The 12,921-nt window shown below is 34.0% G+C and overlaps 1 protein-coding gene across 1 annotated transcript in view; it reads right to left on the bottom strand.

The window, feature by feature from the left end:
- Window positions 1–12,921, bottom strand: part of PCDH15 (protocadherin related 15) — an 870,634-nt gene that overhangs the window by 21,826 nt on the left and 835,887 nt on the right. The window contains exon 34 of the mRNA XM_053923048.1: window positions 4,876–5,025. Within this exon, the coding sequence (XP_053779023.1) occupies window positions 4,876–5,025 (150 nt within the window). The remainder of the gene's footprint in view (window positions 1–4,875; window positions 5,026–12,921) is intronic.

The following is a 12,921-nucleotide window of genomic DNA, read 5'->3' as shown; positions in this document are numbered from 1 at the left end:
TTCCTTGGATGGTGTCATACTGACACTGCGTTTGTCAGCTGGTATACAAACACACTTAGTGAATAAACCTGAAGTTGGAGGAGGTAGTGAAGAAGGAAGAGGAGGAGGAGGTGGAGGAAGAGAAGGGCATGAAGGCAGAAGAGGTAGAGGGGGAGAACAAGTAGACAAAGGAGAAGGGGGAACAGAAAGTGGAAGAAGTGGAGGAAGAGGAGGAGGATTAGAAGGAGGAGAAGGAGTACAGGAAAGAGCAAAAGGTGTAAGAGTAAGAGAAGGAGGAGGAAAGGATGGAGGGGGAGGAGGGGGAGGAGAGATGTTTGGTGGATGAGGAATATTTTTGAAAATGTTTCTCTTGGTTTCAATAGTCAACATACAAGTGGGTGTCTCTCTCCGAAAGGAGGGAGAATTTAAAATGCAGGGCATTGAAGGAGAAAGTTCCAAGGAACAGTCAGTAGGAGAAATGATGGCATTAGGTTCTGATTTGAGTTCCACAGTTCTTGAAACAGTTGGCAAAGTAGAGAATGTGGAATGAGACCAAGGAGAAGAAAATGAAGAGTCTGAAGACAGAGATTTCATCTGTTCTGTTCCTTGTATAATCAGTGATTCACCTTCCCTTATTTCCTCTTTCTCTGTGAAACTTGTATCTTCAGTTGTAAGCAAGGGATTACTGCTACCTCTTCTGTTTGGATAGGTTTCAGAGCTTCCATTTTTAGCTTTCTGCCTGTTGCTTTGCCATTGGTCCAGATCTATGGTTTCTGTTCTACCAGGAGGCTCCCACATTGATCTCCTAGGTAAGCAGATTGTCTGATTCCACATCCTTTGAATTTTTTCTCTTGGGCCCCTCAGAGACTCATTTTTGGCTTGGGTTCTGGATAAAAATGAACCTACAGAATCTGTTCTTACTGAAAAGTCTGAATTTGTTGATCTTTGATCTGTATTTTCATTATAAAGGGTATTGTGGGTACTTAAGGCATCCTCATCAGTTATCAATGTGAATTTTCTCTCAGACGTGGGCTGGTTGTTCTTAAGTGATCCATCTACATAAGCCCGCTCGTGAGCCTCAATAGTATTGGAAGAAAAGGGCATCACAACGTCCTGATGTTTCCTGTCTTCTGAGACTGACTTATTTCCCCTGCTTTGTTGAAAATGGTAGAGAAGGAAAAGACTTGAAAGAGAAGAAGATAATGAAATGTAAGGAAACAAGTTGTGATATAACTTCCATGAGAAAGATGTTTTTATGGTTCTCATTACTACTTCAAAATATAAAATGCCAAATAACACTATTCTACTAAAGCAAAACATTACTTTCATGTCCCTATTCTCCCAGACAGGGCAGAAAAGTGAGAGCTGTGAGTAACATAAGAAATATTCATTTTTTTAAGTAGCAATCTGTACAGTGATATTTTAAAATTATTTTGATACAGCAAAGTATCCATGACCACACATAACAGTTCTATCATTTATAGATCACAATTCTCCAAATTGCAGACTAGCATTTTGGTTGATGGTTTCACATCTTTTGCCTTGGTTTAGGATGCTCAGAGCTGACTATTTGGGGGAAAGGAGGCTTAGCTGTATCTGATTCATACCGTCCACCATCTCTCAACTCAGTCATTTTGTCCTGGATCTAAAAGTGCTTTTCTACAAGACATAAAGCCAGCAAGAGAATACAGAAAGGGACTTTTTTTCTGTTCTCCAGATTAAGAAAATTAAAATCCCCAAGCACATGTGAGAATCTTTCTCTAGGAGTTTAAAATCACAATAGAGAAACTCAATTTACACTAGAATCTTGACAGAGATTTCCTTCTATTTCAAGTTTTGCTTAATCAGTTTAAAAACATTATATATAACACAAATAAGAGAAGAGCTGTTGGAATTTCCTTTGAATGTAGTTTCAATCAAATTTTAGTCAAGACTCACTTTGCTGAAAAAATTGTTGTTCATCAAACATAGTTTTGATACAACTGGAAGATTTTCTCATACATGGATACTGAGTCATGAAAGCTGTTCATCGTAGATAAAATTGAATAAGTCAAAGGGCACAGATAAGTGCCTTGGAGGAAAGCTTTGGGACCCTTTGACCAAAAGCTCAGAGTGACTGAGTTACTTTTGTTATTGTTTAATGTTTACTCACCTAGAAGAAATAAATTAAAAGAAAATATTTTGAATAAAAAATTAAACAGCCACATTGAAACATTAAGATGACAAGTGAAGCAATAAATGATATATAAAGCCAAAGATATTATTGTGACATTTTGTAAATATACTAAGTTCAAGAAAGAATTCTCACAGGTGGACTTAGGGTAACAGGACCACCTGTATAATTTAGAAAGTGCAGACAGTGTAGATTAAACTGACAGCAAACACTTTTCTTAATCTTAAAAAGTTATTTTGAAAATGGGTTTGATATTGTATAGTAGTTTTTGTGTAGATCTGTTCTTGGTTTAGTTTTTCTTGGAAAAAATTATCTATATAATGATATCACATCACTTAATTGAAATATATATACATATAAATATTTTTAACACATTAAAAGCAATGAGAATTTTGAAACTCCTTTCGGCAGGGACAGGAACTATCTGCGGGAACTTCTTTAAACTCATGCGATTCCCAGACATCAAAAGGAAGTGAGGTATGGAAGATACAACGTTCTATTTAAAAGTAAATGACTCCATCGTAAAAGATGAATACTGTTAATAGAGTAACACAGAACTTAATCTATTCTATTTCATCTTTTTTTAATGCCTTTGAATTAGAATAATATTATTTACTTACTTATGCCTATGTATCCACAGGTAAGAAAGAGAAAACATGTGACAGAAAAGAAAAGTTTTAACTATAGTTAATTTGAAACAATTGTGAAAATACTAACAGGTACTAGCAGTAAACACTTAATAAGTATATCCCAAAATGCAATGCATATTTTTATATCTTCTTTGTATTTATTCATTAGGATAATATGCAATGTTTTAGATAAAATCATGACATATAATAAGTTGTCTTATCACATAAAATTATATCTAGCTATTTCATATATATAGGTAAAATTCACCTTTATTAAACATGAATGATTTCAATCTCAAAACAGAAATTTTAAATGAGCTCTAAGAATTGCTTTATGTCCTACCTGAAAAATAGGTCTATGCTAATATATAAAGAAGACATAAGTACTATTTGAAAGGAAGTATACAAATATTATAAAAATTATTAGAGAGTAATTATTGAATCTACATTAAGTTACTACTTCATGAATATTTTTTAAAACACCTTTGATATTTTTCTTTTAAAAACATTAGTCTACAATTTATTTGTCATTCATTTTTCTGATAACTTATGATTAGAATCCCTGTAAACAGTTTTGAATTGATAAGTTAAACATTCATTAAAGATAATTAAATTGTAAAATTTAAAATACTCAATAGATACATATTAGAATTCTAAAATCTTCTACTAATTCTGTAGCAATTTTTCAAATAAAAATAGTACTTAAGTGTTGCTATTTGAAAATTATCACCATCAAACTATATTGATTTCAAATGATGTCAATTTATACCTCCCTTTGTTAAATAAAAATAAAAACATATCCTTCCCTAATTTCATACAGAACAAACACAACTTTATATCTAAATCTTTTTTAGCTTCTAAACCATTTTGCTGGAGAAAGGTGGTTAACATAATCAAAATAATCAAATCATATTGGCTCAATTCCTACATTCACCAATAATTTAAAAAGAGACCATAATTTTCAACTTATGAAAAAATGATTTAAAAACTATATTTAAGGCATGAATGCTATATTATTATTTTAGAAATAGAGTGACAAGCATTAAGTTCTTTTAACTTTAATTTTAGCATTAAAATATACAACATTGATGTGTTTTAACATTTTAAAATCCTTCATATAACCTTCTATAATAGTATTAATATGGCAAATGGTATTGATACATATGTTTAAAACCAGTTTTCCCATTAAGGGGTAAACTTCATAATTTTTGAGGCTTGCTTTATTCCTATAAGTAAATGGTAAAATGTAACAGTGGAATGTGTTTAAGAACCTCAACTCCAATCAATTCCAGGTAATAAAATGTTTTCTGGATTTAATTTAGTCATATTCAAAATTTTATAATATCCTCAGTTATTTTGCATGTCATGTTCAGAAATAGTCATTCTTAAACTTTAAAAATATTGACAAGTTAAATATCTCCAAAAGAATGAGGTTTTGAGAGTGCATAATTATAGAAACAGATGTATAGACTTGCAATAATAATTTAAGTCTTTTTCAAAAATGATTTAATATTGTTTAGATTCCAGATATTATACAAGAAATATTCAGCTATCATAGCAGTATCTTTTGAGTTGAATATAATAAAAATGATATTATCTAAATAGTTTCGGTATTTAACATTTGTTTATTTCTATTCAGATGTTAATTATTCTATTTTATGACATTATAAAATAGTATGTTAGAAAAGTCTAAAAGACTTTAGACCACAGAATTGTTTTATGTCACCAAGCAGGAGATGCCCTTTGATACGAAATCAGGAATTATTATATTATGATTGTGCTTTATTCTCATTCTTTTGAGAAACATTTTTTTTCAGATTTTATTATATTTAGAGCTTAATTATAATATTCAACCTCTTCATATGTACATATCTCCTCATACTGAGTACATATTGTTTTCTCTTATTTAGTTAACATTTTTTGTTCTTAATTTTCAATTTGTCTTCTCGAGGGCTCTTAATGATTTTGTGTTTCAAAAAGCTAAGAATATATGCTGCAAACTGCATTTTGTACACCCAGGGAAAATTAAATACTCACCACACAGCTGCCATCAAAACTCATTTACTTCTAAAAGTCCCTGAAAGGTCTACTTACATCGTGCTGTCCCCAACTTCTTCATAGAGATGCGCACCCGGAGGCGGTGGAGGGGGAGGGGCAGCCACTGGTGCAGCAGCAGGAGCTGCTGGTTTAGGTGGGGGCATCGCGGATTGGAGTCGCGCTGTCTTGGTGCATTCAGCTTGGCGTCTTTAGGAAAGTAAGCATGTTTTTGTAAAACTATTTTAGAAACCATATACTTCTCAATAGGCTATCTTTTAATGATAATGTACGGTTATCAGAGAAACTGGTTAAAAAAAAAAACACGTTCATACAATTATTTGAACTTATAAACTAATATAATTACAGAAATGTCCCTACAAGATACTTACAAATACTCTCACAGTACTTTAAGATATTTACCTCTTGAATAACAGGATTCATTTGAAATATTTGCCAAGTTAAATTATAATATTAAATGAAGAAGATAAAATATTTATTAAAATGTCATTGACAATTAGTAGTTGTTTAATGGATCTCTTTCATAATGTATGGTAGATAAAGCACATAATTCTTCACTTATCATCTTTCGTCTATTTAAATAACAGTTATCTTATTTAAAAATAATTTGAAACACTTTCAACATTAGTTTACAGAGGCATTGTAGGTGCGTATGTTTAGAAGGGAGACTTGGTTACCCTTTATTTCTTTTAGATACTTAGGAATGTCTGTCATTCTTGCAATAGAGATAGGCTGTTCTCTTTTACTATCCTGGGCACTGAATGTCAACTCCTTCCGCAAAACCAAGATCTCAAAGAGTAGGAGCCATCTGAGCAAACTGTCTTTTCCACATTTCCTCCACTTATGTCCAATTGTGTAAAACTAGCTCAATCCTATATATGTAAACCACCAGGGAATTTGAACTAAAAATCATACACCTATTGCAAATACAAAGCAGGTAAGTAAAACATGGTTATGGGGAGGGTGACTACTTTAACAGTATCGTCTGGTGTTTCCCTTTCATAGTGCATAAAATCATGAGCAAATTATTAGTAATTATACTTACACTTTAAACCTGTTTGGGAAAGCAATGAGTAAAAAAAAAGAGAGAGAGAGAGAGACAGCTACATTAAAAATATTGAATTTATAATATGTTAATATCTGATTTATTCCAAAACATGAAAAATTTACTGGTTGCACTCTGATACAAATTTAATGACAAAGTAGAAAAACTATTTCAATTCAGAAAGTGAAAATGGTGAGCACTTTATTATTACCGTTATAGTCATATAAGATGTTAAAACATTCATTAGAGAAAAACAAATAAATGGAATAAGAAAAACCTTACTAAAATATGGATATGTGAAATAGAATATTAAAAATGATCTGATATTTATAATCAGCTTCTTGGTTTACTGTGCTTGAAGAATGTTAAAGGAATAGAGAGAGTTGAGCTGTGACATCAGAGGAATGCTGGTGTGATGGATCCTCTTGGTCTTTCTCCTTGAAGTTTCAGCAATTCGAACAGCTATAATTCAACAAAGAATTCCCTGCTCAACACACAAACATGTCTGAGAGATTTGCACATTAAAACTTCTAAAGGTGGGTGAGTGGAAGTGAACTGGGGAGGTGAGAAGGGAGAAGAGCTCAAAGGAGCCACAGATGCAGCCTTGAAGCCTGGAGGTCACTGCTGGGCTCACAAGGGAGAGAGGAATAGTGAGGTTTCGGTTGGGACTCACTTCAGCCAGGAGGAGCAGAGATTTTGTGAGCATTCCTGTAGGAGTTGGCAGTATTACCTGCAGCAAAGCCCTGTGACCTGAAGCATGAAGGTGTGGTCACTTGTCTGGCAATGAGCATTCTTGACAGAGAAACAAACTCCGCTGTTTTCACCCTTTGTGTCGGGCTGCAGAACACAATATCTACAAACCCTACAACTGGTACTGCAGGAACACTTTTTCCCTGAGCACAGGGCACACTCTGCAACTATCCCAGAATCATGTGAAGATACAGAGGAGATGCCAGGAAGACCCACTGGTTGCTCTTGCTAAGAGGGCAAAGCACCAAAAGAGGTGGCTGGGTTCCCTCAGCTTACCCCACCCGTGCACGTCACTGCTGCCCTGCCAGTGGTGTCAACAAAGGGACAACATGCAGCAAAGGGACAACACTGGGATTTCACCAGTTTGGAGCCCCATTGGTGTTCCCTTGTGGGGTTTGTCCCCTAAAACCCAGGCAACTGAATCGCAGTGGAGGTGCCCACCTTTCCAGGGAGCACAGGCCAATTTCCACCACCCTGCAGAGATCTGAAAAAACCAGAGGTCAAGAGAGACTTAAAAAAATGTAATCATAAGTGCTACCTATTGGAAAATAATAGAAAGACTTCTTATCAATCTGTTACAGAAACACCATTCATACATAAACACATAGAGAAGAAATCTGTCAAATACCATGAATAACCACAGTAATGAGGCAGCTCAGAAAGAAAAGAAATAATCTCCAGAAAATAAACTTAAAGACATGAAGCTATGTGATTTAAGTGGCAGAGAATTCAAGACTGAAGTTCTAAAAAAGTCGACGAGATGCAAGAAAACACAGGCAGTTTAATGAACTGAGAAACAAAATCAATGAACAAAATATGTACTTTACCAAAGAGATTGAAACTTAAAAAATATATATATATGTGTGTGTATATATATAAATTCTGGAGATGAAGAACTCAATAAAAGAGATCAAAAATAAACCGGCAAGCATAGGAAATAGAGCTGGCCAGATGGTGAAAAGAATTAGTGATACTGAAGATAGAAATCTAGAAATGATGCAGAGAAGAGACTTGAGCATAAAAAAAATTAAAAGAACTGTATGAGAACTATGTAACTCCATCAGAAAGAGTAATATTAGAATAATAGGCATACAGAAGGAATGAAGAAGGGAACAGAGAGCCTATTCAAACAAATAGAACTTCCCAAACCTATGGAAAGAGCTACATCCTCAAAACAAGAAGCAAAGAGAACACCTAATTACCTCAATCCAAAAAGTCATCCTCCAAGGCACATTTTATTACAATTGTGAAAAATTAGTGACAAGGAAAGAATTCTCGAGGCAGCCAGGAAAAAGAAGAAAATAACCTATGAAGGAAAACCCAGTAGGTTACCATTGGACTTCTCAGCAGAAGCTCTATAAGCTAGAAGAGTGGGACCAAATATTTTAACTACTGTAAGACAGAAATTATCAGCCAAGAAATACATATCCAACAAAATTATACTTTAGGTATGATGGAGAAAGAAAGACTCTTCCAGACGCACAACAACTGAGGGAATTTATCACCAGAAGACCTCCAGTGTAGGAAAGAGTTAAGGGGGTTATTCTACCTGAAACAAAGAACAAAACCATCACCAAACTATGAATGAATCACCAACAAACTCATAACATAAATAGGGATAATTCGTGACAACAAACACATAAAAGAAGAAAGGGTTAAAGATCTGAATTTGCAAAGGAGGATGTAGATTAGATGCATTCAAAAGAAAAAATACTACAGTATATATGAAACATTTTTTCATAAATCTAATGATAACCACACACACACACACACACACAAAACCCCAAATCGAGACATAACATAAAACAAAGAAGAAACAGACAAAAGGTATGAGATACCATAAAAGAAAAAAACAACAGAAACACAAAAGAAAATAACCAATGTGGGTACAGAGCTACCAAAAAACAAAAGGTAAAATGGTTATTGGAAACCTTTATACATCAATAATAACCCTCAATGTAAATGGACTGGATTCACCAATGAAAAGGCACAGAGTAGCAGACTGGATCAGAAAACAAAACCCAATCTTATGCTGCCTTTAGGAGACACAATCTAAGTTGCAAACACAGTTAGATTCAAAGTAAAAGGGTAGAAGATGGTTCTCCAAACAAAGAGTAGCTACAGAAAAGCAGGTGTAGCAATACTTATATCTCATTAAAAAGATTTTAAGATAACAAAAGTAACAAGAGACAAAAGATGGACATTTTTAAATGATAAAGGGGAAACTACATCAAGAAGACATACACTTCTTAATATGTATGCACTCAATCAGGGAGCAGCAAAATATATAAAGCAATTGCTACCAGAACTAAAGAGAGAAACTGACAAAAACACAATCATACTAGGGGACCGACAGATTCCACTGATAGCACTAGATAGATCATCCTAACAGAAAATAAATAAAGGACTATTGGCCTTAAATGACACATTACACCGAATGGACATAATTGACATTTACAGAGCCTTTCATCCCATAACATCAGATTACACATTTTTCTCCAGTGCACGTGGGACAGTCTCACAGGTAGAGTATATGTTGGGACACAAAACTAGCCAATTTACCAAGACTGAAAGCACACCAAGCATATTCTCCGACTGCACGCTTTGAAGTTATAAATCAGCCACAAAAAGGAAGTAAAAATACCCACAAACATGAAATAAAAATACCCACAAACATGCAGAGGTTGAATAACATACCACTAAAAAGTGACTCAGTCAAAAAAGAAATAAAAGGTGAGGTTAAAAGACATATAGAGAAAAGAGAGTGACAATATGGCATATCAAAACTTGTGGAATGCAGGAAAAGCAGTAACAAGAGGGGAATTTATATCATTACATGTCTATCTCCAAAAACAAGAAATATATCAACTAAACAACCTAAGGAACTACAAAAGAATAACAGAAGCAGCCTAAAGTCAACAGAAGAAAGGAAATAATAAAAATCAAAGCATAATTGAACAAAAAAGAGAACAAAATGACTATACAAAATTAATACAATAAATAATTGGTTCTTTGAAGATTAATAAAATTGACAAACCCCTGTCTAAACTCAGTAACAAAAAAAGATAAAGGACTCAAATAAAATCAGAAATGAAAGAGAATTTACCACAAACATCACAGAAATACAAATAATTATACTAGAATATTATTAAAGACTATATGCAACCAAATCAATAACCAAGAAATGGATAAGTTCCTAGAAATATATATATATATAAACTTCCTAGACTGCATCATGAATAATGGAAAAATCTAAATAGACCTATCAACAGTGAGGAAATTGAAACCATCAAATATAAAAGTCCAGGACCAGATGGCTTCACCAGTGAATTCTACTAAACATTCAGAGAAGATCTGATACCTATCCTTCTCAAGCTCTTCCAAAAAACTGAAGACAAGGCAATACTTTCTAACACATTTTATGACCTACATAACCCTGATACCAAAACCTGGCAAGTGTAACACACAGAAAGAAAACTACAGACCATTATCTCTGATGAATACAGATGCAAAAATCCTAAACAAATCAAGTACAACAATACATTAAAAAAATAATACATGACAATCAATTGGGGTTCATTCCAGGGGCACAAAGATGGTTCAACATAAGCAAATCAATCAATTTAATAGAACACTCTACCAGAACAAAAGAATAAAAACCATATGATCTTATCAATAGATGCAGAAAAAGCATTTGATAAGATACAATATCTATTTATGATTAAAACACTTGATAGATATAGGAGGAAAGTGCCTCAACATAATAAAGCCCATATAAGACAAATCCTCAGCTAATGACATAATGTTGAAAAACTAAAATCTCTTTCTCAAAAATCAGGAAAAGGACAAGATGTCCACTCTCACCACTCTTATTCAACATAATATTGGCAGTCCTAGCCAGAGCAATCAGGCAAGAGAAAAAAATAAAATTCATCCAAATTTGGAATGAAGAATTAAAAGTGTCACTTTTTGCACATGACATGATTCTGAATATAGTAGAAAACCTTAAAGACTTTACCAAAAAAACTATTAGAAACAACAAACCAATAGAGTAAAGTTGCAGGATACAAAACCAATGTACTGCATTCCTATATACTAAGAATAAAATTTCAGAAAAAGCAATTTAAAACATTCCTTTTGCAGTTGCAACAAAAAGAATTGAATACCTAGGGATGATTTGAAGGACCTACATACTGAAAACTGCAAAACATTATTAAAAGAGATTGAAAAAGACACAATGAAATGGGAAGACATTCTGTATTTATGGATTGAAAGAAGCAACAGAGTTGAAATGGCCATATTGCTCAAATTAATATACAAATTTAATGTAATCCCCATCAACATTCCAATGACATTTTTTAAAGAAATAGAACCAAAAAATCATCAGATTTCTATAGAAGCAAAAAATACCCCAACTAGCAAAAGCAGTCCTGAAAATAAGCAAGGAACCCAGAGGCATCATACTACCTGACTTCCAATTATACTACAGGGCAACAATAATCAAAACAGCATAGTATTGGCAGAAAAATAGACACACATGCTAATGGAACAGAATTGAGAGCCCAGAAATAAACCCATATGTACTTGGACAAATAATTTTCAACATAGGAGCCAAAAACCTACAATAAAGAAAAGAAAGCCTCTTCAATAAATGTGCTGGGAAAATTGGAAAGCCACCTGCAAAAGAATTAAGCTAGACTAGAGTTTGTCCCCATGTACAAAAATTAATTCAAAATGGGTCAAAGACCTAAATATAAGATCTGAAACAATAAATTACATAGAAGGAAACATAGGTACTAAACTATGGATTTGGGGTATAGAGAATGTTTTATGAATTTGACCCCTGAAACAAGGGAGGTAAAGGCAAAATTAATGAATGGGGCTACATCAAACTAAAAAGCTTTTGCACAGCAAAAGAAACTGCCCACAAAACAGACAGGCAACCAATCAAATGGGAGAAGATATTTGCCAACAACAGCTCCAATAAGAGTTTAATATCCAAAAATATATGAAGAACTCATAACTCAACACCAAACAATCAATCCAATTAAAAAATGGGCAAAGGACCTGGACAGATACTTCTCCCAAGAAGACATACAACAATGGCCAACAGATATATGATAAGATGCTCAACTTCACTATCTATTAGGGAGATGGAAATGAAAACACCAATAAGACACCACCGCACACCTGTGAGAATGGCTATTGTCAACCAGACAACAATAGTAAGTGTTGGAGAGGTTGTGGAGAAAGAGGAACCCCCATTCACTGCTGGAGGGAATGTAAACTGGTACAGCCACTATGGAAAACATATAGTGGTTCCTCAAAAAATTAAGAATAGAGTTACCATACGACCCAGCAATCTGTCTTCTGGGTATCTACCCCCAAAATTTAAAACATCTATTTGCAAAGATATACGCATCCCTATGTTCACTGCAGCGTTATTCTTGGTGCCCTAGACATGGAAAAAACAAGAGTCCTTCAGTAGATGATTGGATAAAAATATGTGGTACATATATACAATGGAATACTACTTAGCCATAAGAAAAACTGCCATTTGGGACAATGTGGATGGACCTTCAAAATATCCTGCTAAAATAAATAATTTAGTCCAAAAAAGTTAAGGACCATATGATTTCACTCGTATGTGGAATACAAAACTGAAACTCATAGACACTGAAAACAGTATGGTGGGTACCAGAGAAAGGGGGGTGAGGATAGTAGAGGTTAAAGGGGGGCAAATATAAGGTGATGAAACCTATATAATCTCATTAACCAATGTTACACCAATAAATTTAATAAAAATAATAGAATTAGGTGGCATGCATGCTCTGATTGTACTCTTGGCCTCACTTTGAACCTGAACAATAAATTCATGATGTTGCCCTGGTGGGTGTGGGTTGGGTGTTGTCATGCAAAGCGAAAGTTCACTGGTTCAGTTCTGGTCAGGGCACAGGCCTGGGTTGCGGCCACGTCCCCTCTTGGGAGCACGTGAAAGGAACCAATCAGTGTTTCTCTTGCATATTGACATTTCTCTCCCTTTCTTTCTCCCTCCCTTCCTTTCTCTCTAAAAATAAACAAAACCTTTAAAAAATAAAATAAAAATAAATGAATGACTTTTCATATTTGCTTCCTGGTTTTCTTATGCATTACAAATTTTAAAGACACATCTTAATATTAAAAAAATCCATTCCAATTTTATTTATAAGCAGAATATTAAGCATTTTAATTTTTTGCTAAATTTCATACTACTGAGTTTAACATCCAGTTTTTGATCACTGCATTGTGTG

This window comes from Desmodus rotundus, chromosome 4, assembly GCF_022682495.2.
Source record: "Desmodus rotundus isolate HL8 chromosome 4, HLdesRot8A.1, whole genome shotgun sequence".
In the NCBI taxonomy this organism is placed as follows: domain Eukaryota; kingdom Metazoa; phylum Chordata; class Mammalia; order Chiroptera; family Phyllostomidae; genus Desmodus; species Desmodus rotundus.
This window is presented reverse-complemented; position numbering and strand designations above follow the sequence as displayed.